General features: G+C 38.4%; 2 protein-coding genes across 5 annotated transcripts in view; both read right to left on the bottom strand.

Moving 5' to 3' along the window:
* Positions 1 to 210: 210 nt before the first annotated feature.
* Positions 211 to 16749, bottom strand: parp12b (poly (ADP-ribose) polymerase family, member 12b). Its single transcript, XM_062994757.1, has 8 exons — positions 16289 to 16749; positions 11357 to 11492; positions 5831 to 6092; positions 4865 to 4960; positions 4632 to 4758; positions 3383 to 3557; positions 3114 to 3234; positions 211 to 796 (listed from the first exon to the last, which is right to left on the bottom strand). The coding sequence occupies exons 1-8, from the start codon at positions 16615 to 16617 to the stop codon at positions 657 to 659; spliced, it is 1386 nt and encodes a 461-aa protein (XP_062850827.1). The 5' UTR covers positions 16618 to 16749; the 3' UTR covers positions 211 to 656.
* A 5104-nt stretch (positions 16750 to 21853) lies between these two features.
* The window catches only part of sbf1 (SET binding factor 1), a 126799-nt gene continuing 122463 nt past the window's right edge, over positions 21854 to 26189 (bottom strand). For all 4 annotated transcript variants that reach the window (XM_062994732.1, XM_062994745.1, XM_062994733.1 and 1 more), the window contains one exon: positions 21854 to 26186. In XM_062994732.1, coding sequence (XP_062850802.1) covers positions 26088 to 26186 — 99 coding nt within the window. In that variant the 3' untranslated portion in view covers positions 21854 to 26087. The remainder of the gene's footprint in view (positions 26187 to 26189) is intronic.

Below are 26189 nucleotides of genomic sequence, written 5' to 3'. Positions count from 1 at the left end.
AGGTTGCTATAATATTTCGACTTTAATCTCGTAATTATTTTGACTTTAATTTCATAATTATTTCGGCTTTAATCTTGTAATTATTTCGACTTTAATCTCATAATATTTCGACTTTATTCTCATAATATTTTGACTTTAATCTCGAAATCGAAACTTATACGACTTTATTCTCAAATGTTTTTCTTTAAAGTGGCCCTAATACGCCGTCGTACGATTTTTAGTGCTGGGAAAACAAATATTCTCTCACCGAGTTCAGAGAAGTGTGTACGTTTAATGTAAAGAAATATAATAATCTTCCCATTAGGATTATAAACTGGTGAGTGAAATTGGCAAAATCTTAGTTTACACAACACTATCAAAGATAGATAATTAGTCACTAAAATGAAAAGGAAGTGTAATTGTTAGTAATCAAGTAGATCTATTATATTTTTATTGGCTTACAAAAGATTCTGTGGCTTGTGTTTTGTGTGCACATTTTTACTCCATCTGGCCCCCAACAAGAAAAGTTTGGACACCCCTTCTAAACCCCACAAAGTTTGTCTGTTTGGTAGGTGTAAATTATGAAAATAAATGAATGATAAGTGTGCTTGGTAAGTGTACAAGGACACACCATTCACTGTCAGTGCAATATTTAAATCTTCTGCTTTGTACAAAGCTCATCCGTGTGTAATTGTGTTTGTGTGTGTGTACATTTTCACTGCTTCTATTTTGCTTTCCACCTCCTGGACTGAAACGAACTGTGGTCGTCTGCGTACTTTTCTCTTAGTGTTGTGTTTGGGATTTCGCTGATACATATCTGGAAGAGAAGGTAGACATTGATTAGAAAGAATTGAATAATGAATAAAAACATCAAGACGATGCTGTTAGTGGTGATTGCTGTAAGAATGAAGCAAAGGGTATCGCCATATTTAGAGAATTGTTTTTTTCTTGTTTTTTTTCTTTAGCTATATGGAGCCTGTAGTTGTGTAATCCATAAACACATTACCTTACATTCAGATTTCGACATCAGATTTTTTGAAGACTTTACATGGAATTTAAGACAAAATTTATTATTTGGAAAATTACAACAATAATAGGTATAAAAATAATAATAATATTAATAATAATTGTCTGACAAAAATGATCTATTCTTGATTTTACACTAGTCTGTAAAAATCTTTCTTTAAAATAAGCATATTGCCACTCAGGTGGCGCAGCGGTAAAAAACACACGCTGTTCACCAGAGCTGAGATCTCGAATACATCATATCGAATCTCGGCTCTGCCTGCCGGCTGAGCAGCCACATGAACAACGATTGGCCTGTTGTTCAGATAGGGGCGGAATTAAGCCGGATTGGGACTTTCTCTCAGACTAGTGCGATTACGACCTCTGCAGGCTGGTTGGTGGCACATGCACGGAGATGGGGAAGGAGTGCGGTAGAGGGTGTGGCTCTCCGTACACAGCGCTGTACTGCACTGCACTCATCAAGTGTAGGTGATAAGATGTTCGATTGCTGTGCACGTGTCGGAGGGGGCGTGGAGCAGCCTCGTCCTCCCCAATCAGGAGCAGGGACCAGCATTAGTGAGAGGATGGGGCAAAGGGGGGCAAAATTAAATAAAAAAAAAAATAATAAATAAAAAATAAGCATATTAAAGACAGAAACAAACAAAAACAAAGAAAGCAAAAAACAAACTATTAGTACACCAAAGAATAAAATTTAAAAAAAGGAAAAAATGTACAAAAAAAAAGACAGAAAGAAAAGAATAAAATGTAGAGTGTAATGCTGGTAATCCTGTATTATGAAGTGGATCTGATGGAAAATAATACTAAATATTTTTCAAAATCAATTTATTTGTGTACGGAAAAATGTTACCAGCTAAAAACTGAGCCATAGCACCCAGGTGGCGCAGCGGGATATTCCACTAGCACACCAGCGCCGACATTCTGAACACCTCAGTTCGAAACTCAACTTACGACATCAAGTGGGCATAATTGGCAGTGCCTGCAGGGAGGGCTGGCCGGAATATGTGGGCGGGGTCTTCAAACCCCTGATTGGCGGATAGAGGTGCATGTGCAGAGTGCATGAGTGGAAAAGGGTTCCGTTAAGGGCTGCATGCGGGTCGGAGGAGGCATGAGCAGCAATATACCCTCCTCGACTGCAAAAAATCGGGGCTCCCCAGCAGCAGAAGACAAATTGACTACGTTAAATTGGGAGAAAGTGGGAGAAAAATGCATAATATATATATATATATATATATATATATATATATATATATATATATATATATATATATATATATATTAAAAAAACTTATATAGAATCATAAACCTTCAAGTTTATATGTTAGAATTTTATATTAAATTATAAGTCCTAAAATGCCACCATGGGTGGGGAAAAGATTTGGGATAAATGTTCTAAGGGGTTTCTGGGTTATTATTCTCAAGTTTTGAGCTTCCCATGTAGAAATATAGGCTACTGGTTTTGTTAAATTTACTTCTGCTAAAAAGAAATGTCAAGGTTTGGGGTAACGCCTCTAAATTATGGAACATCCTACTTAAGTGGGCTCTAAACCTTTATCTAATTACAGTTACAAAAAGAACTCATTTCAAACTGGTTGATGAAACACTGGGTGCAAGGCAGGAATACCCTGGACAGGATGCCAATTCATCTCAGGCCTCGATCACTGCCCCTCTTCAATCAAAGTCAATCATGTCTCTGTAGATGCCTGGTTGGCCAATAGCACTACTAATATTTGAACCTCAAGGTGGTGGACTAAAGTAATAGAATACTGCATAACCTGACTGGCAGCTAAAATGATATTAATAGTTTGTGACTGTGTTAGTATTTTGTTTGTTTTATTTTGTACATTTAAAAATACACATAGTCTAATACTGCCTCCTACATTATATTGCAACAGCAGTAAGAGTGTCATGCAGAATTCGGTGAACCAAAATTAATATTTTATTACTTTACTTTACTATAAACTTAAAGGTGATTTAAATGTAGTCGATGGTGGGAGGAGGGCTATCAGTTCAAAACAAATTACCAAAAAAAAAAAAAAGAACCCCAGCTACTGCACTGATGGAGTTCATTTCCATAAGTATATCAACACAAAGCCACTATATATATTTACCTCCAAAACTGACATAGTACTGTCGGTTGCCCTTGCTGACCATCACCTCTGATGTGCTGCCCAACAGATAAGCATTTTCAACGTCACAGGAATTCACAGACGTCACACGATGCTTATCATCCTGACAAACACACACACACACACACAGATTCATAAACACATGCCCACCTTGCACAACACTAGAACATCTGCATAGAACAAAATCACCACAAAATAAATTATGATTCCATTCATTAATTTTGTACAGCAGTACCGCTGTCTGATTTTACCGGCAGGCCGTACTCTATCCAGTTAGCATGATCTCCTTTGTAGTACCAAAGCCAGTGTGTTGTCAAGTTATAGTGACCGTAAAGAGGCTTGGTGACAGATGAGGCTGTGGAGAGACGACGCACTGGATGCCCTTGCCGAGTCATCGTCTCAAAGTCTACTGCTCGCGAGCCAGGACTGAACCAGTAGGGACAGAAAAACAGACAAAAGGAAGAGAGTTCAATAATTACAAAATTTCAGGCCAATTTCAGACTTGCGACTTTAAATAGCATGACACGAAAGTGGACAGTAATGCGGCCTTCAGATTTCTCCATAGACGTTTGATAGGTTTAAGTCTGAGCTGTGGCTTAGACTTGTACCAAAGCTCCAGTGTTAGTTTGGCTGTCTGATTCTTAACGCCATGTCAGCTTATCATGGCTGAATAATAGGTTCAGGCTTTAAACATTAAAGTAGGGAGTCAATTTGCTTACTTTACTTGTGTGTATAGTGGTTAGAGCGTTTGTGTGACTATGAGGGTGTACAGTTTGTTAAAGGTGAGGTAAAGATTTCTTTATAGTTGTTTGTATGGTAGAATTTTGCTCTGGTGGTGTTCATCATAGTGGGACAGTGGTAGCCTAGTGGGTAGGGTATTGGGCTATCAACCAAAAGGTTGGGGGTCCGAATGCCAGCTCTGCCATGCAGCTGCCATGAATAGAGGATGTGTTTGACAGAGGTTCTTGATCCACAGAGGGGGCAAATGGGGACCTGCCCTCCTTTTAGCAGGTAGGTATGACTGAGTTTGTCATGCTGAAAGGTGATCTGTAGGACAAATTTGCATGCTCTCTAAGGAAGGGTTGTTCCTGTATTTGGCTACATTAACCCATCCATCATTTTTTGTCCTTGCCACTCAGAAACATTATTTATGAGACTGGGTTTGTCTGTCTGACAGAAAAAAAATGCTAGCCATCACCTCTCAGGCTGTTAGCCTAATGGTTGAAATTGGCAACCAGCAAATTTGGAGAAATAGTAATGCATTGCTGTAATTTCACTGTCCCATTGTGCCATGTCCAATTTTGTGTGAAGTGTGTTTCCTTAACATCGTTTCACTTGTGGGCAGTAAATAAAAAGTCAAAGCAGGATTGTTTTTGAGAGACAGACATGTATAAATGCATAAATAATAAATTTGAAACCAACATGACAAAAAATGGTAATAATAAACAGTCCCATTCACCGAAAAGAAAAACCCAAAGATCATAATATCTATTCACTGACCCATGTGAGTTCTTGGGGTCACAGTAGGCTCTTTCAATGTTCTCCATACCTTGCAGCACCCTCCAGCCGTTGCCCTCATTCACCTCCCATTTATACGGCAGATTAAAATGAATCAGTTTGCACTGCCCTAAACACATGAGCATATTGGCAACTCACAACACATGACCGAAATATGACTTAAGGTCTTAATGACTGGACTAAACAAGGAATAAGATAGGAAGTCAGAGACAAACCTGAAAACTTGCAGGTCCTCCTGATGAAGTGAACACAGATCTCATTGTTCTCCTCTTCCTGTGTGTAGGCTTGGTTTACAGGCTCGGAGATCCTTTCTGAAATGAACACAAACATACTGTATATGGAGGCAGCTACAAGAATGAAACATGTTTGAGTAATTAATTAGTGGGAACTTATTATGATTATATATAAAAAGAAGACTATCTGAACTTTAACTAAATATAAGCTTCCTTCTAGTTTTGGAAAGATCATTTTATTGATCTGCATTTTAGACTCAAACTACTAATACAAAGTAGGGCTGGGCGGTGTGACAAAAATTTGTACCACAGTATTTTTTAAGATTCTGACGGTTTCACAGTATATCACAGCATGTTTTTTGTTTTGATTTTTTTTGTATGACTGGGACTTTTTATATGGCTGTGGCTTATTCTACTGTCATAAGTACATAGAATATAAAAACATATTTTACCATGTTTATACCAATTTCACCATGTATATAATGAAGGTTTTGAGTACTATAAGCTTTGCTTGGCCCCACAAAATGACACAATATATGATGGAATCAGTACGTGTGAAACTGTTGCAATAAATAACATTTTCATTGTTTATTTAATATTTAAGTTTTGTACAATTACCCATAGCTTTCTCTTTAACAATAAATCAATAAATTTAACAATAAAATGACATTTGCAAACTCCACTGTTGTAAAAAAGTGGACGACTTTAAATATCTCCACTTCCAGTTCCCTTATAATGTTGGTTTAGCAACTGACCTGAAATATTTTCTCCCTGTAAGACAGACCTGGAATCCAGTGTTTTAACTATTACTCTGAAAGCTTCTTTCTCGACTGTCTATAGAGGAATATTATATGATTTGCTGCCTACTAAACCCTACAGCTGTTGTATTAACTATGCTACGGTTTGGCGGTATATGAAAAATCCATATGGTATGAGGAATCAAATCACCTCTTTCCATGTCTTCTCTGCTGGACTTGATACGGTAGATATTTTGGTAGATGTAGGGCAGGTCCTGGATAAGGTCACCACTTAGACCCCGCTCCTCCAGCTTTCTGCGATTGCACTCATCTATGAAGTGTAACCGCTTACACTTGCTGCCGAAGATGCAGTCGTCCTGCACAAAGTGCTGACACAGGTGCAGTTTGATGCAGCTGCCCTCAAAGGTGCAGGACCCATAAACCCCTGCACCCTTATTGTAGTACGAGCACACCTGCACGTGGACATACCAAAGCAGCGTCATGATGTGAATAGAGAAAGACAGCAGAAAAGAAAATACGGACGGCGCATGCATAAATATGCACATACAACACACACAAGCACAATAATTGTGTATTTATTACACAGTTCTTTCCAAACCTCAAGTGTTTTACTTTACCTTAAAACTTACAGGCCTTTCTTCTTAAATACAGGAATTTTTGGTTCCATTTTTTCTTTTTTTTTTTCTTTCTTTCTTTTTTTTTTTTTTTTATTGCTTGGTGTGACATCTACACCTTGCCCAGGATAAGACTTTCCTTTACTTTCAAACATCCACCAACATCCGTACAGCTGCAACTCTTCATCCAAGTGGACAAGACATTTCACTTTTTTTTTTTTTTTTTTTAATGTATATTAATATAACACCATACTGTCACTTGATGCGATTGTAACTGGAACTGGAACCTTTCTAGTTCGTTGGAATAACTTCACCGGGTTGTACATCAGCACTCCAGGTCTCCAGAACACAGACAATGTACTAATTACTTTACTTTCATTCTAAACTGGCTAAATTTCTTCCTGAATTAAAACATTTTCTTATTTGAGAGTATTGACTTAAAATGCAGAGGCGTTTCAAACAGCAGGAGCGGTAACCTAGAATGCAGAAACACGTCTTAAAATAAATCCTAAATAATGTCCAAAGATGAGTCACACAGAAATCCACAGTCAATATTATTTAAATGTCTGGTGCACAGTCTTATGCAAAAGGTTGGACCAATTCCAACAACAAAAACAACTGTGCACATTTTTTATTCAACTGCTAAATTTAATGTGTCAGGGGATTAGATGATCAGTAGGACGAAAAAGTTTCTAGTTTATTAGGAGTAGGGATGGCTCGATACCACTTTTTTATGTCCGATACCGATACTGCAAATTGAGTATCTGCTGATACCGATACCAATCCGATACTGTCATTTCTCCTCTCAAACAACTAAGCAGTAATTATACATGTCTCTATGCACCATAGTTAAACTAGCTATCTAAATAACAATGCTCAGACTGTGAAACAAATATTCTAAAGGAATAAATACAGAACCTACAACAAGATATGGATGTTAATCAATCACGATGGACCAATTAGAATTGAGGCAGAGTTGACAAACCCAAGTATTAACAAACCCTGCTGGATTTTGAAGAAGATGTCTGTGGAAGCGGTGTAGTTTGTTTTATTTATATATACTAATGGATTAATTGTTGACGATGTGAGAGACGATGTGACGTTGACGATGTGAGAGATCTCCAAGTGTTATTTACATTAAGCAACTGTATCAGATCAGATTACACTTTTTTTTTTCTTCCGATATCCGATCCAGTGATTTGGGCCAATATCGGACCGATATCGATACAGAGTATCGGATCGGTGCCAGCCCTAATTAGGAGTATTCTTTTTCCAGTGTCAGTATCACCATTTACAGGAGATGACAGGTCACTAAATGGTTGATCTCAACCCAGCTGATCATGCAGAGTAGATTTTTAAGTCACATGATAAGATCGCACTTTTCACAATGTGTACAGTCACATAGCGCTTTTCCACCAAAAGAACCATGGTTCTTGAACCAGTTCTGTTCAGGTTTCTTCGAACCTTGGTGTTTTGTAGAGAACCGACCCGCGATTGCACCAGTTTTTGGGAACCAAGACTGCGTCATCAATGGTGGGCGTTACACAACGAAAGTAAAGAGTAGTAACATGATGACAGAGCGTGTAGATTACCTGTGAGCATTTGTGCTGTTGTTACAGATGTTCGTTTTTATGCTTATGTGTTTGTCACAGTTGTTGTTTTCTTTAGTTCATGGACGTCTCACGGCGCAAATAGCCGCTCTGCTCAGCGCTCGGCTTGAGCGATAAAACATCACTAAAGTTCCACAATATAGACATCCATTTGTGTGAAATAAGCATCAAATCCAGTCTACAAGCTCCACATGTATCTGTGTTTAGCTGGATTTACTTCACGTGTGGTGTTTATGCAGCTCGGGTTCTGAATCTGCACAAAGCTTTAACTAAATAAAGCATAACGTGGCTTAATGTACTAAAAGTACTACACATTAGGGTTGGGCGGTATGACGGTATACCACGGTATTTAAAAATGGTGACGGTATTCAAAAATGGTGACGGTGTTTTAAAAATGTGAAGCGCCAAATTTCTGCTTCAGGTCTACCTTGAAAACTGAGACTTTAGGACATTCGCGCATCCACAGTAAGGGAGGGGTGGGAGTGGTAGGCGTTTGGAGCTCACTTATTGGTTGTGGGGTGCTCACTGTGTAAGGTGATAACACAGAGAGACAAGTGAAGAGCCACACTGGCTAGCGTTAGCTGTGAGGTAACAAGCAGAAACTGAAAAACGGCTCGTATTTTAATTTTGAATCAGTTCAACCGGAAATTAACACAAGCGCGTGCATGCGCGGACATGTACGTACTTACTTAATATATATTCAGTGTAAATCGAGCACAAGTGTTGAGAATAAGGAGCAAACGGTAATAATAACGTTACGCCCGATCCCCTGTTCTGACTTTTGTGTCTGCCGTAGTTTTTCCTGCCCGTGTAAGAACTATTTTTCCTAAATAAAAGCGCTATTTTAAGAAAAAAGAATGTTGTTTTCTAACGTCTCACCTGTTGTGTAATGTGAATTATAAATATATTGTCTGGCCCTTTAAGAATGTTAAGTGTACTATGCTATGGCGTAGGGAGCAAGTGTGTAGGGAAGATATCGGAATTGACCATTTCCGGCTGTGCTTATGTTGTTTTGCACTGAGCTTGTGTGACTTTTAAAGTAGCGTTCTCGTTAAACCACTCGAATGTTTGGACTTTGAATTATTTTACATTATTTTACATTACAATTCTGTATTACAGGCATAACTAATCGTACACGTTCATACACTTTTAAGAAATAGCTATAACTGTAAATTAACTATATTGAACTGTTTAACCTGCGATTATTCTGTTTTGTGTGGGCAGTGGGAGATTACAATGGCTAATATTAGGGCTGTCGTTAATCGCGTTAATTAATGCGATTAACGCGTTAAAATTTTTATAGCGGTTAAAAAAATTAATCAAGATTAAAATTTTTAATCTAACTATTTGTATTTGGCTGTTTGTGCCACATACATGTGTGTCTCTGTGGTAATTAACTGTATTTCAGATGAATTAGGATGTAAAGCGCATGAACTGTCCGATGATAAACTACTTTTAGCAGTTTTCACTTTTTTACGTGTTGATGAAAAGATGAATGAAATCACACAAGCTTTGTAACGAGTATCTCCATTGGCTGCTAGAGCTGTCCATCAAAACCGTGTAGCTCCGCCTCCTCCCCCTCCGGTAAAAAGTGAAACTCTGCGTGATGTTTCATCTCTACAGTTTATTCAGCTTATTCTATCACATGGTTATAAACATGATTTGTATTTGTGATGTTTGTAGTTGTTTAAAAACACATTCGTATCTGATATTTATATGGACTAAGCGTTTACATGGACTGTTTTAATTAACACTTTTTTTTTATAGCTACAGTCAATTACTTATAGATAATGTCTGCTAACTTGACTGTTTCAGGTATTTATAGATGTTTAAATGGTCATTTAGAACAATATTTCCCAGTATTCTTTCTGCACAAACACAGTATTAAAAGGTTTTCTTAATAGATTTATGAAATAATCATATCTGTGTTTTGATGCTTTATTGATGCCTTATATTAGATCAAAACATTATGATTGGTGCACCTGTTTTCAGTGTCAGGGTCATGAACAGGAAAAGATCCTCACTTTTGTCAGATAATGTGCTTTCTACAATGAATTTAGATTTCATAATTTTATCATATCATGGTAAACACGTTCTTGCAATAACAATGTGCAAATTTTGCTTAATGATTAGTTTGCGATTAATTGAGATGAATACATATATATTAGGGCTGTCACACGATTAAAAATTTTAATCGAGATTAATCTCGATTAATTTTGTTCTTTAATCGCGATTAATCTCGATTACAATTTTTAATCGTGTGACAGCCCTAGTTAATATGTTTAAAAGTGTAATTGATACAAATGCATTTACACTTATTTATTATAGATCAGATAGGATAAGCAATATTTGACGTTCTGATTGTTTAATTTTTTTGTAATAAAACATTGAAATATTGTGATTACACTCTAAAGTGTGTACACTGTAAAGTTTGTTCCCCCCCCCCCCCCTCCCCCCGGCGCGGTAATACCGTATACCGCAGTATTTTCTGAAGACGGTATGACGATATGAAAATCGGCAATACCGCCCAACCCTACTACACATGAACACTAAATTTCTCTCAGTTATTACTGGTTATAAGGTACCTCTTTTTTCGGTACCGGTTCAAAATGAAGTTCGCAAACCGGAACGGAGACAGATCCGCGTCGGTGGAAAAGGGGTAACAGAGTCCTGTAGAATCTCTTTATCTCTGCGTGGCCCAACACCCTACTAAGATGCTTAATGGGGGTTTTCCATTAATGTGTCAACTGCCTACTTAGCATCACTGTTGAACTCAGCAGTTGCCTAGTTGTTGTTAGTCAAGCATAATGGGATGGCCTATTTATGGCAGAAACAACTCCCTTTCTGCACACACCTTTAAGAACTGAACTGGAACATTGTGTCCTCCTTGAGTCATTTTTTCCAAATGAAAGGCCACACATTTTCAAGGACACACTCCAAAATTGAGTATAATGGAACCTGCTACTAAAAGAAATGCTTGCCAATAACTATTATTTATTTTCTCATCTTAGGACTCCACACACCTAGTCACCTAGTCTGTTTTGTTTTAAGATTTTAAGACTAAGAAAAAAGGGTTCAAAACTTACCCTTCACACATTTACAAGCATCTTACTCCTATTTTACAACCACTTTATCTAATCTTACTCTTAATCAGTTGATGACCCCCTTTTCAGGACTAAAACATGTGGTTACATTTACAAAGTAAAGTAATGGGGACCAATAATCAGCTGGACATGCTAAACCAAGATCCCCAGTTGACACTTTTGCATTACACTAAATGTGGAATTTTATATTCTTTTCATATGCTTTTTTAGTCCCCTAAACACAGAGTCTGACCAGAAGAGTCCAGTCCTTTGCATAAGACTGTACATATTCTAATCTCCTCTTTCAGGTATGAATAAATACATGAGTTCCATGCATACTTAATTGAATCATCTAATTTCAACAGTAAACCTCAAAACGTATGAAGATTTGTGTCATGTATGTCCTCACCTTAGGCAGAAGTAAGGGGTCGTTCTGTAGCAGAAGGAGGAAGAGTTCATCCTCCTGAAGCAAATGAAGAGTGCACTCCCGGAGCAGCTTTTCGTTATGCTTTGAATGAATATCATGAGATAATCTGCACTGATTCCTGCAAAGCACCCCCCCACACACATAAAGAGAAATAATTCAACATGCTAAAAAACTAACAGGTTGTTAGGTGTAGCATAAAATGCTGTATTAAACACAGACTAGACAAATAGGTCAGATCAGGTGATGCTGGAGTATTTGTTTATTTCGGTGGTCTGCTCACAGTGTTTATGATCATCTTACTGTTTTACGTTACTACTACGTTTAAAGCAGTCGTAGCAGAGTGGTCAAGGTAATCAGAAGGTTGCCAGTTCAAGCCCCTCCACTGCCAAGTTGCCAATGTTGGGCCCCCATGCAAGACCCTTAACCCTCACTTGCTCAAATTGTTTTTAGTCATAATTGTAAGTCAATTTGAATAAAAGTGTCTGCTAAATGCTGCGAATGTAAATGTATGTTAATTTTTAATGTATTTTCTCCCTTTTTCTGCTGATTTTTTTAGCGCAATTGTGTTATGCTTCCTCTTTACTAATGCTGACCCCCGCCCCTGATTGAGGAGAGCAAACTGACACACGCCCCCTCCGACACGTGAGCAATAGCCGACTGCAATTTTTTTACCTGCATAAGGCGAGTTCATATGCAGATTAGATTTGTGTAAGGAGAGACACACCCTGATCAACGCATTATTCCACGACTCTGTGTAGACACCATCAACCAGCCAGCAGAGGTCGTAATTGCATCAGTTATGAGGTCCCTATCCGTCTCCATAACCCTGGGCCAAACGTTGTTCATATAGCCGCCCAGCCCAGACAGATGGCAGAGATGAGATTAGATACTATGTATTCGAAATCCCAGCTCTGATGTGTTAGCGTATTTTACCGCTGCGCCACCTGAGTGGCATGTTACACTATTTTTATTGAATAAATACGTTTTCTTTAAAAAATAATAATAATAATTTGATGAGCGTGTTTTATCAGTGAGTCCGCTAAGAGTTTTGCTTTAAACATGTGATCACCAGTGTGTCAATGAAATCATTTTTATTTTGCTTATTTATGTTGTGATTTTATGACAGGAATAACATTCTGCGGTTTAAAAGAAAGCAAATGTTTTTCTGTTGAAAATATTTCAAGGTAAGTAAAAATGTCAAAAAAACATTTAATGATGTTTTGTAGTGATTATTTGTAATTTCATAAGAATTTAAAGTGATTAAAGCTCATAAAAACAGCAAATACAAATAAGGTGCTTAAATGTGTTTAAAATGAATATAACTAAAAAAACATTGAGACAAAATCTTTGAGATCAACATAACTTTATTAATTTATTAATTAGACCTAAGGCCCTAACGGTGGATACACTCCTCGGCCAGAACTCCAGTAAAACAGGTTATTAGACACTCCAGAAACATGGAGAGAACATGCCAACTCTGTACAGTAACCGGGGGAGAGAATTAAGCCTGGCTCTCAAAAGCTGTACAGCATCAACACAACCACTAGACTGGTTTTAACTGGTAATATAAAATTGCTGTTTAGTTTCTAAAATGTCAAAATTGTTAACGATCAGGTAGTCATACCCACAACACCATTTTTGGCACAGGCACGCCCAGTCTCTTGAATTTCCACTAAATTGACGTATTTGGCAGAAGCTGTTTTTAAAACATTTAAAACTCTATGTAAAGCCCATGTAATCGTAAGTAGCCTACCAGGAAATACTATTAAGAGAAACTTATGTTCTGTTATTGCATAGAACAGAAGACACATTTAAAGTTACTCCAACCATTTGCAGCTATAACAGCTACCACTCTTCTGGGAAAGCCTTCCACAAGATAGTAAAGTGTATCTGTGGGTAGTTTTAGCCCATTTAGTTAAAAGAGCATTGATGGTGGACAAGAACAGCTGACAATGGAAGATCCACTTTGTCCTAAATGTGTTAAATGAAGCTGAGGTGAAAACATATTGCTAATGTATGGTCACAGTGTTTCACAGTTTTGTTCTACCTATTCTGTGCATACTTTGCAACTACACATCATGCACCATCTCAAGGTAAATATCCACTGGCTGTCTTTGTGACAAAAACTTTAGTGTTTTTAAGAAAATGTACATCATCATTATTCTTTACCCTTAACTAATAAGTGAAAAATAATTAATTCCTACCTATCCCGACTGCCACTTAATAACAATCCATTGCATTTGCATTGATGCTCATTTGATTTGTTAACCCACATAACATTAATTAAAATGTATCTATGAAGGTCAGTTGTTGGAACACGGAGACTGGCTGTCTAAAATACAGTAGACCCTTGAGTTACGAACCGTTTACCATACGAACATTTTGGGTTACGAGCGATCTTTTTCAACTTAACATACAAACAAATTTCGGATTACGAACCGAAATTCGCGAAACACGTGACGTCACGAACAAGTTGACTCTGACCGTCTCTCTCTCTCTATATATACACTGCCTGGCCAAAAAGAAAACAAGCTGAAACATGGACTCATCTGATCACAGCACATATGTTTAGTCTTTCAGTCCATCTGAGACGAGCTTGGGCCAAAGTAGACAGTATTTCAAGTAGCATTTCTTGATGCAGCGGTGGAGTGTGTTAAGTGAGAATGGTTTTCCAAAGTATTTTACATTCATCACAGTGCCATGACAGTTTCTCATGAAATGCTGTCTGAGAGCTCAAGGGTCACGCATGTTCAACAGTGGTTTCAAACTTTACCATGCACAGACTAAGATTTTTCCAGATTTCCAGAAATTTTTTACATTATGTACAGTAGATGGTGAAAGATCTAAATGATTGCAAATGCTCTATTTTTCTCCTGAAGTTTGGAACAAAATGGTAAGCCACTACCCATCATTGCTTATAAATACTGAGCCTTTGGTGGATCCTTTTTTTATACCCAAACATGATTCCTTCACCTGTTACTAATTCACCTGCTTATTGTGGAACTTTTCAAAACTACTTGAATATTCTATTAACGTTTTTGAACTTTTTTGAATGTTACAGCCATCAAATTGTTTATATTTCCAAAATACAATCAATTGACAATAAAAGTCATTTCTTTAAGAACTTTAAGAAAATTAGCAAATCGTGGAAACAAAAGAGATTTAGTCATGCATGTCATTTAATTCCATTACAGATATACATATTTAGGTATACAAAATACATGTTTTCTGTCTTTAGCTTTGATTACGGCACGCATTCGCTGTGGCATCGTTTCCACAAGCTTCTGCAATGTCACAACATTTATTTCTGTCCAGAGTTGCATTAATTTTTCCCCAAGATCTTGTATTGATGATGGGAGATTTGGACCACTGCACAAAATCTTCTCCAGCATATCCCAAAGATTCTCAATGGGGTTCAGGTCTGGACTCTTTTTTTCAATTTATGTGTGAAAATGATGTCTCATGCTCCCTGAACCACTCTTTCACAATTTGAGCCCGATGAATCCTGGAATTGTCATCTTGGAATATGCCCGTGCCATCAGGGAAGAAAAAATCCATTGATGGAATAACCTGGTGGTTCAGTATATTCGGGTAGTCAGCTGACCTCATTCTTTGGGCACATAACGTTGCTGAACCTAGACCTGACCAGAGAAGGTCAGTAACGCGTTACTTAGTAACGTGTTACTCTAATCTGACCGCATTTTTCAGTAACGAGTAATCTAACGAGTTACTATTTCCAATCCAGTAATCAGATTAAAGTTACTTATCCAAGTTACTGTGCGTTACTATTTTTGTCATTTTCCTTAGTAAAAAGATATATATTTGCTTTCTTCTTGCGTCTCGGGGAGTGACGTCTGGCCTATGCGACAGTTAAGTCACGGGCTGCGTCCGGAATCGGTTACTTACAGAGTGTGCACTAGATTGGAGGAAGTGTGCACTACTCGGCCAACGCCGAGTGATGACGTGGGGACGTGATGACGTAATATCACCATGGTTACAGACTCATTACAAATCCCACTCGCCAAAATGTAGGATATTTATCGTCTTTTTGTTATTTATTTGTCTTTAAAAAATTTTTATTTTATTTATCTTACTTACACTTGTGAACAGAGGACTCCGTTTTCCGCGTCTTTCTTGTTTCTTATTCCACTTCAATTGCAGCTCCAGTTGCATTATGGGATACATTAGCGGACCGCATTATATAACTAATAAAGTAACTTGTAATCTAACTAAGTTACTTTTTAAAGGAGTAATCAGTAATCAGATTACTTTTTCAAGGTAACTATGCCATCACTGGACCTGACCAACTGCAGCAACCCCAGATCATAGCACTGCCCCCACAGGCTTGTACGGTAGGCACTAGGCATGATGGGTGCATCACTTCAGCCTCTCTTCTTACCCTGATGCGCCTATCACTCTGGAACAGGGTAAATCTATACTCATCAGACCACATGACCTTCTTCCATTAGAGTCCAATCTTTATGTTCCCTAGAAAATTGAAGCCGTTTTTGCCGGTTAGCCTCACTGACAAGTGGTTTTCTTAAGGCTACACAGCTGTTTAGTCCCAATCCCTTGAGTTCCCTTCGCATTGTGCGTGTGGAAATGCTCTTACTGTCACTATTAAACATATCCCTGAGTTCTACTCACTGCATCAGTTAGGGTTGAATAACTTGTTGCCAGCTAAAACATAATCACCCATGCAGTAATTATCCAATGAGAGGCTCTTACCTATTTGCTTAGTTAAATCCAGGTGGTGTATATGAATGTATACTAATTGTTCCGCTCTATTCATGGTTGCATTGTTGTGGTTGTATGCTGAAATTCCTTCTGTGGGTGTGTTTAGTTACTATGTCATGACTAAACCCAGTTTGACAGGGATTTCTCGTCTCATGCTCATTACATGTCATGTCTTACCTTCTCTTCCCATAGCGGCAGTTTCCATACACGAAGAATTTACACAGATGCAGGTCCTGACAGCGAGAACATTCCTGTTCAGCGTAGTTCTTACACAAGCGCAGAGATGTTTTAGCCACCACTATGTAGTCGTCCTCTGCTCGTCCTGCACTGGGCTGCCTTGTGACTAAAGCGAATCGAGGACATTCCTTCAGGATGAACCAGAACTGTTCATCGCTGATCCTACAGCTCTCCTGCACCTTCATGTGCAGCCCCCATAACTCCATAGAGCCTTTATTCTCACACAACACACGCGTCGCATAATGGATAACCTCAGCGTTACTGCACATCTTCTCCTCAACTCACAACCGGAAATCACGACTGACTGACTTTCGTTTCACCCAAAACTAAAAAGAAACCTATGGCTGTGAAAGAGAAGACGGTGAATACATGGAAACATGGCCGCCAGCAGCGCCGTCATCTCTCCGCCTCTTCTAAACACTGTAGTACTGAACAGCTCAGGACTTTTCAATCCAAATTTTGGAGTCGACTCTGATGCTCACTGTGGGTGTATAGGGATTCAGGAGTCGATTCAAAGAGTCGATTGGACACATTTAATAATAATAATAATAATAATAATAGTTAGCAATGTTATCGTAGCTGTAGTTGTTACCATTTCATTTTCATAATTTACAGCTGCGCCATCCTGGTCAGGGTCGCAATGGGTCCAATCCTATTGAGATAAGACTTTGTTTTTTCAATCTTGTTACTGTCCAGTTTTGTTAAGCATGTGCTCACTGTAACTTTTGATTCCTGTTAATGTAGAGTGACCATATTTTGGTTTTTATTATATTTTGGGGTAGAGGTTTAAATAGTTGACAAATTAGTCAATAACCATCCAGCTGTGTTACTGAACTTTAATAAATGTACAGCTGCTCTTTAACAAGGGCCTTTATGGTCAGATATTCGTATTCCTTCACATTCAGCGTTAAGCCCTAAACAATAATAACAACAAATTAAAAAACAGTTGTCACCTATAAATAAAAATCCTTTTATTTTTTAGTTTCTTTGATGTATTGTACAATCGTATCAGCCGACTTATTAGGAGTGTTTTTAACTTTAATTTGATTGACTTTAATTACTTGCTCCCATCAGTAGAAACCCAGCAGTTAAGGTGTGTCTTCTAGTGCTTGCTGAGCAATTTCCACAGAATGCGGTGCCATCACGGTGTTGACAAGAGCCTCTGTGTTAGTACGTGCACGTGAAAATCAGGCTTATTTTAACAAAACAGATGCACTCCTAAAAAGACCTAATAACAAACCAATGCAAACCAATTCAAAAACATACACACAGAATAGCGAGTGCAGACTAGAAAAGCCGAATCCCGGGCATTTTTGGTGATTTAAAAATCTCGGCCGGACGCATTTTTTAGGTCTCAAAAAGAGGACACGTCCAGGAAAAAAAGGACGTATGGTCACCCTAGTTAATGTAGAAAAATCAGAATCTATAGGCCTGTGACTGACACCACACACCTCACCACCATCATGTATTTCACTGTGACATGGTCCGAAGTGTTGGAAAGAGCAGGAATCCAATGTGATATATTTAAAAAACGATAAAAAACCCACCTTTTTACTAAGTACTTAAGCTGACTTGTACTTATTTACTAACATTTTTCTTCAATTTCCAAAAAACAAAACAAAAAAAACCCACTTTGGTTCTAATAGGTTTCAGCAGATTTGTGTTCTTCGACTGTTGTTTACTAAAACTTGAGAAATGAAATATTTACTATGGAAGCACTTCTGTAAGTCACTCTGGATAAGTGCGTCTGCTAAATGCAGAAAATGTAAATATCTGGCAGCAACCCTGCCACAGTCAAAAAAGCTGTTACATGACTAGCTGATTGAATAATTCAATGCCCAAGTGAACAATTGTTTTAATAAAGTGATCAGTGAATGTTATGTCAAATTAAACATCTTTTGAAAATACAGTGTCCTATCCTAGGACAGTTGTGGCCTAGCGGTTAAGGTATTGGACTAGTAATCCAAAGGTTGCTGGTTCAAGCCCCACCACTGCCAGGCTGCCACTGTTGGGCGCTTGAGCAAGGCCCTTAACCCTCAATTGCTCAGACAACATACTGTAACTGTAATGTAAGTCTCTTTGGATAAAAGCGTCTGCTAAATGCTGAAAATGTAAATGTAAATATCCTTCTGAGACCCAGCAATTCATTTTTGTCCTCTGTGGTGGACATTTGTCTGAGATCTCTAACTCAAGCACTGTTTATGCAATCCATTTGAGTACTACTGTTCTATATAGAGTACCTTCTGGGCTTTTCAGTAATGTCACATTTGTGGGGGTGTGGCAAACATACTGCAGCACATGAACTTTCTTTTCAAAGTGGCTACAATTTCATATTCCACATTTTATGGCAACAAGCAAGCAGTTTTTTGCTGATATTATGTTTGTGTTGCTAATAATCTAATTGTTTCATCAGTATGAGAGTCTTAACTTCAATTTAGAAAGATTTCAGAAAAGTACAGCAATTTTACACCTTTAAAAACGCAATGTCCTTTGTAGTGGACAGTAGGACTTACTATCTCCTGTTTTTAGCCTATTTCTATACAAGAGGCAAAGGGCTGAGTAAGACATTTTTATTTAGAAATTATGCAGATTTAGAGCTGTCAGGAGATGTCATCAAACAAGACCTGATGTCCACTGCAAAGGACAGATGATAAAAAAAAAAAAGACCAAGTAAATAACATTGAAAAATAATTTTTTGTTCAATGTTTCTTTCATCCACAATACTTAAATTATCAACCAAAAAAAAAAAAAGTCAAAATATCTAAACCTTTTTTTTGTTTGGGTCTCAGGAGGATATTGCAGAATAGCAAACGCTGCACTACAACAATCAGACTTAGTGATAATTCCTAAATGGATTATGAGAATAGCTGGTTTAAATCTTTATGAGAGATTTATGAAAAGAACTAAAGGATCAAACTTGTTTTGTAGTTTCATCAATAGTATATAATATAGTGGTTTTCCCCCATTACTGGTAATTGGTACAGAAGACTGGAAATAACCTAAAATTATCAATGCAAACTATAGTCAAATATACTATGTTTCAATATGTACTTGTATATAGCTGAAATGACAATAAAACCTCTTTTGACTCTTGATCTGAGATGATCTTGACTGATGGTCAAATTGTTCATTTGTATGCCAGGTTTGTAGGCCAAACAGAAAAATGACAATTCTTACTTTCTGACAAATGCAATGTTCGAAAGGTGTGTAAATGCCAATGACATTTACAAGTGAACTTGTTTCAGCAAGAAAATGCCAAGCCACATTCAGCATGTATAACAACAGTATAGCTTTGTAGTAAGAGAGTGCAGGTGCTACACTGGTCTGCCTGCAACTGCCTACACTTGAGTCCTGAGAAGATGAGCATGTAGTGCAATATCAGTAAATATGGAGCCAAGACTGTTTAGCAGATTAAATGTTATATCACAGTTACGGAGTAGTAAACACACCCCTGTTGAAACTATTTCATTTAGAATGAGCATATATCTTTAAAAATACAATTACATTAGTAAGGTTAGCTAAATATTATAAATATTATGGTTTTGTAATACTTCTTAATAATTGCTGGTCAACAATTATTTGTGAATCATTCTTGTCTGCTTTTATTTACATTTTCGTATGGTCTTAGGTTTTTCAGCAATGGCTTTGTAACTGGATGGCTTTTGTTAGATAAAATATCAAGGTGTCTACAAATCTTTGGTAACTTGTACTTCTTTTCTGACCTCTGTGTTACAAACAACAGAGGTGCTCATTTCAGTAATAGTTAATTACAGAACCTGTCTCCCACATTAAATGTTAAACAACCCCAACACCCCAACAATTTCTTTAAGATCTCTTGCTGTTCTAACATATTTGAAGTCATATTGCGAGTTACAAAGGACATTTAAACTTACATATGCATGATGTGCAGGACTGTAGCTAGTGGGATAACAGGAGAGGGTGATACCAGGGGTCTTCAGATGGAGAAAGGCCCACCGACATCCATCTACTTTATTTTAGAAGTGGCAAATGGCATAATTCGAAGCAATGACAAATAGAAATTACAACCCCAAATCAGAAAAAGTTGGGACAGTATGGAAAATACAAATAAAATAAAAATACAGTGTTCCTTACATTTACTTGATTTTATTTGATTGCAGACAGTTTGAACTCAAGATATTTCATGTTTTGTCTGCTCAACTTCATTTCATTTGTTAATATACCTCCATTTCTGCATTTCAGGCCTGCAAAACATTTTTAAAAAAAGTTGGGACGGGGGCAATTTAGGGCTAGTAATGAGGTAAAAAAACTAAATAATGATGTGATTCCAAACAGGTGAAGTTAACAGGTGATTGTAATCATGGTTTGGTACAAAAGCAGCATCCAGAAAAGTCTTTGATAAGCAAAGATGATCAGAGGATCTCCAGTTTGTCAACAAATGTGTGAGAAAATGATTGAAATATTTAAAAACAATAAACCTCAATGAAAGATTGGAAGGGATTTGCATATTTCTCCCTCTACAGTGCATAATATCATTAAACCATTTAAGGAATCAGGAGGAATCTCAGTGCGTAAAGGTCAAGGGTGCAAGCTTAAGCTTCGATCCCTCAGACGGCACTACATCAGGAACCGCCACTCATCAATAGCTGATATTACCACATGGGTGAGGGATTACTTTGCCAAACCTTTGTTAAGCACTACAATACACAAATACAGTTACATGCACAAATGCCACTTAAAACTTTACTGTGCAAAAAAGAAGCCTTATGTTAACCATGTCCAGAAGCGGCGTCGACTTCTCTGGGCTCACAGGCATCTAGGATGGACCATCACACAGTGGAAACGTTTATTGTGGTCAAATGAATCAGCATTCCAGGTCTTCTTTTTTTTTTTTTTAAATGGACGCTGTGTGCTCCGGACCAAAGATGAAAAGGACCATCTAGACTGTTATCAGTAAAGCCAGGGTCTGTCATGGTATGGGGATGTGTCAGTGCCCTTGGCAAAGGTCATTTACACTTCGTGAATTTTAAAACAAAAAATGCGACAAAGACGACCCCGTACTGTTGCACATCTTAAGACGTGTTTGCAGGAAGAATGGGACAAAAAAAAAGCTGAAACACTAAATCACTTGGTATCATCGGTGCAAAACGTCTTTTAAGTGTGGTGAAAAGGAATGGCAACATTACAAAGTAGTAAATGCTTTACTGTCCCAACTTCTTTGGAATGTGTTGCAGGCCTGAAATGCAAGAATGGATTTTTATTAATAAATGAAAAGACGTTGACCAAATAAAACATGAAATATATCAGGTTCATACTGTCTGCAATCAAATAAAAGTCAAAGTAAATGTAAGAAACTCTGGCTCAGGATGAAAGGTTATAAAAAATAAACACTGTCGATAGCCTGCAAGTACTGTGCACTTCAAAAATGACATTTTTTGATCTGATTATGCACTAATCTGTCTCTGTAGAAACACACATTTCTCACTCAGTTCTCACACTTACACACATAATGCAAGGACCAGAATGTTAGAAAAAAAGACATTGAGGATTTATTTGTAGTTAAAAAAAAAAAAAAAAAAAAAATATCAGCATTAGTCACATTAATACAGAATTAAACAATGGCACGTATTGGAATTTCTAATTCAAGAGTTAAGTGGTGCTTGGAGGACTGTCTTATTCAGGAGACGACGTTAAATAAATAACTAACTAACATAGAAATCTGAAAATTATATACAAAGGGAGTTATCAGAACAAAATAAATCTACAATTCAAATTTGATGTTCAACAAGACAGCAAGCAGGATTACCCTATTTTACACTGTATGTGTGCGTGTGTGCGTGTGTGTTAGTTTGTGTATCCGGGGGAAAAAAAAGACTGAAGAGAAAAAAAGTGATACATCCAACGGAATAGACTTCCTCTTTCTTTCTCTCTCGCTGTCTCGCTAAAGAAATCTGACAAATATAAACTCCGCTATGTACAGAATTCAGAACACAAAGTAACAGAATCTAGCTAAAAACACTGCTTCTGATGACGATCAGTGTCCTAGGACCAGACTGGCAGTGACCCCGATCCTCCTAAAAGCAATTCTTAAAAAAGAGAAGCTATTTTATCTACACTAAAATACGGACACAAAGGTTGGAGTTTTTACACACCGAACCATCATGAGAACAAGAATGAAGGGTTAAATTGTCCTGTATAGTACATTTACTTAAAAATGCTATTTTATTCTTGGAGAGCCAGGTGTGATCGAAATGGGAATACACATCTGGAGAACCAGACATCCTTCTGTGTTCCGTTTTCAGTTTATAAGCAAATCCACTGTCTGTCATAAAAGTCACACTATACCAAAGTATGTTTTTTTTTTTATATATATATATGTATATATTTTTGTTTTATGCATTTTCTCCCTTTTTAGCGCGTCCAATTGCCCGATTGTGTCATGCTTCCTCTTCACCAATGCCGATCCCCGTTCTGATTGAAGAGAACGAAGCTAACACACGCCCCCTCCGACTCGTGGGCAGCTCAGCGTTGTGTACGGAGAGACACACCCTGAGAGCACTCCTTTCTCATCTCTGTGCAGGCTCCATCAATCAGCCAGCAGATTGGGAGAGAGACCCCATCCGGCTTAGTCCCGCCCATATCTGAACAACAGGCCAATCGTTGTTCATGTGGCCGCTCAGCCTTAGCCGGCAGGCAGAGCGGCCCAGTTGGGAAGGTTTTAATATAGCAATATTATAGCAAATCTAGGAAATTTAACGTTTGATTTTTAAAATACATTGGGCGCACAATGGATGCACAGATGTAAAGAAATCCAGCCAATTCACTTTGTGTAAATTGTAAAAACATTAAGTTCCATAACCTTTAAAAACCATCTGATTTACTGCATCACTGACTTCGACAGAAAGAGATATTGCCTGGTGTGTCCCATAGCATGTTCTATAGTACTAAACAGTGTGTCAAATTAGCACACCAACATCAGCTTCCTTACATACCATTTGGTATGTTGTATGCGATTTGGGACACAGCAAGTACATAGCTTGCATGCATTTGTGAATATTCACTGACCGACAACAAGCCTGTTACAATGGATATTATCTAGCATGCCTCAAAAGTCACAGACTAAGATGTAATTCAACATGTAGGTGTGCGGTTGGGACAGAGAACACATCACATGCAGTACAAGTGGTCTGGTGCAGGGTTACTCGGGTGGCACCAATGCTGAGATCTCAAGCTCTCAAGTTTGAATCTCAGCCGTGCTATCAACCTGGTTGGGTGTCCAACAGGCACGATTGGCTGTGTCTGAGGGAGGGAGGTCGATGGGGTTTCTCACTGCGAATTGCTGCCAATGCTTGTTGGACACCAAGCAAATCAGCGTGTGTGAGTGCTTCTGCTTCAGTGTGAAAAGAAGTAGATGGTGTCAGAGATAATTTCCTAAATTGGGAGGAATAATATAAAGATTCCTGGTGCCCAGGTGGAGCAGCAGGATATTCCGCTAGCACACCAGCGATGAGATTCTGAACTCCTGGGTTTGAAACTCTCTGAAACCATTTAGCGGGCATAATTGGCAGTGCCTGCAGGGAGGGATGACCGGATGAATATGTGGGTGGGGTCTTCAAACGCTGTGTAAGGACCCAGATTGGCGGATAGAGGCGTCTGTGCAGAGTGCATGGGTGGAAAAGGGTTCCCTTGGGAGTTACGCATGGGTCAGAGAAGGCGTGGGCAGCAATATACCCTCCTCAAGGGTATCGGGGATCCCCAGCAGCGGAAGACAGACTGACTACACTAAATTGGGAGAAATGGATTTAAAAATATATCTAAAAAATATATATATATAGATTTCTTGGTCCAGACTTTATTGGAGGATAATCAATTTCGTTGCTCTACAACAACATGGAGTTATACTGTACATTAATGTAGCCGGAACAGCAATGAATGTCATAATTCACACATTATTGTACATAGACTAAGCACCCAACTTCTAATCAAAACTGTGGTGAGGGCCGCTCAGGTGGCGCAACGGTAAAAACACACACTGTTCACCAGAGCTGAGATCTCGAATACATCGTATCGAACCTCGGCTCTGCCTGCCGGCTGAGGCTGAGAAACCACATGAAGAACGATTGGCCCGTTGTTCAGATAGGGGCGGGATTAAGCCGGATGGGGACTCTCTTTCAGGCTAGTGCGATTACGACCTCTGCTGGCTGGTTGGTGGCGCCTGCACGGAGATGGGAAAGGAGCGCGGTACAGGGTGTGGCTCTCCGTACACAGCGCTGTACTGCACTGCACTCGTCAAGTGTAGGTGATAAGATGTTCGATTGCTGTGCACGTGTCGGAGGGGGCGTGGAGCAGCCTCGTCCTTCCCAATCAGGAGCAGGGACCAGCATTAGTGAGAGGATGATTGAGGGTTATATTTATTTTAAATAAACTATGTTTAACAAGGCAATTCTGGAAACGACCACACCAAGCTACGCTTAAGTCCTAGACAACATATTTGTCATAAAATGTCTTCAGGACCACTAGCTGAACCATCATTTTAAAATATTCGTCCTCGGTTCTCCTTTGGAATGTACAAGCGCACAGACTAGTTTGCATTTGGCCTTGTTTACCTGCATTTCCTACCTACTCCAGATGTGTTTTCTCATTACGGGATCACAGGGTCTGACTCAGCACAATTTAGACCATTTAAAAAACGGCTACCATCTGAGATTCTCTTCATCTTGTGATCAGAATTTTGTTCATGTGGAAAGAATCATACAGGACTCAGAGCCAGCCTGGCGTAAACAGACACCCTCGTGTAAAATATCCACTAGTTTATGTAGATCTCGTTTAAAAATATGCATTTTGTATGCATAATATAACTGCTGCAAAATCTAGCCTTCCTTCCTTCAGCATCTCTTAACTTCAGAGGGTTCATAGTGGTTCTCATGAGTCGTATAGTTCTGTTTGTAAACAAGCTATTCTGAGAATGTTATTCCAACTGGCAGGGCGATTAACTGAAGGGATTAATAATAAACAATAAATCAAATTTAAAAACAAAAGGAAATGAGCGGCAAGTACTGATATTTCTTACTGTCCATGAAAGCAGTAAACAAAAGCAACAAAAGATCCTTCATGAACCATTGAAAAGACGTCTAGCTTCTGCATGCTCGTTGCTCGGAAAGTTCAAGTCAGAAGTTAAATGGCAGGGAAGTGGACGTGTAGTAAACAAAGCAAGGTCTCTAATTTGGTGACAGTGTCCAGCTGATTTGGTAGTAATGGTGTTTGATGATGTTTGAAAATGAAGCGTAAGCGCCTGCTTCGCTGTGGCTTTACTGGGCATGCTCCCCACACCCCATGCATAGCATTTTTTAACCTGGCAGTATTTTTGGAGGGATAGTGGGTGCCTTGCTCATGACTTATGAGAAGAGATGCAATCCATTAAAACTAGTACACGTTGCCATGTATCCACAAAACAACCATGTCTGTATAGTGGTATGACTACTGACGCTGATTCATGTCTTTGCGTGGATTCTCTGCTTGGATTTTCTTTTTTTTGCTTTTTAAACATTTTTTTAAACAAAAACACTGAAATGTGGTGAGGTGCAACATTTTCCATCAACATTAGACCATCAACGCCACCGACGCTTTCCTTACTCCGATTTCCTCACTCCTACAACCAGTAGGGAAGTCGTGCCACCGGTTGAGAGCTCAGTCCGCTGAAAGCCCAGCACACAACTTTTCAATCACAGTAGTTTTTTTTTGTAATCAGGTCCTCTTTCTTTTATGCGTCAGATAGGCAACTTTGAATACTATCCATCCACACTTGTGCATTATTGCTGTCCTGTGCACAGAAGTTGTACACTCTTTTGGTTGTTTTCAGCTA

This window comes from Trichomycterus rosablanca, chromosome 1 (assembly GCF_030014385.1).
Source record: "Trichomycterus rosablanca isolate fTriRos1 chromosome 1, fTriRos1.hap1, whole genome shotgun sequence".
Taxonomy (NCBI): domain Eukaryota; kingdom Metazoa; phylum Chordata; class Actinopteri; order Siluriformes; family Trichomycteridae; genus Trichomycterus; species Trichomycterus rosablanca.
This window is presented reverse-complemented; position numbering and strand designations above follow the sequence as displayed.

What these genes read in the sequence shown, in the direction of transcription:
- parp12b (XM_062994757.1), bottom strand. Translation starts at nt 16,617, where the DNA reads ATGTGCAGTAACGCTGAGGTTATCCATTATGCGACGCGTGTGTTGTGT. An exon ending in GAGGACCTGCAAGTTTTCAG is followed by an intron (nt 4,759 to 4,864) that starts GTTTGTCTCTGA and finishes TCATGTGTTTAG; the next exon opens with GGCAGTGCAAACTGATTCAT. An exon ending in GGATAGAGTACGGCCTGCCG is followed by an intron (nt 3,235 to 3,382) that starts GTAAAATCAGAC and finishes TGTGTTTGTCAG; the next exon opens with GATGATAAGCATCGTGTGAC.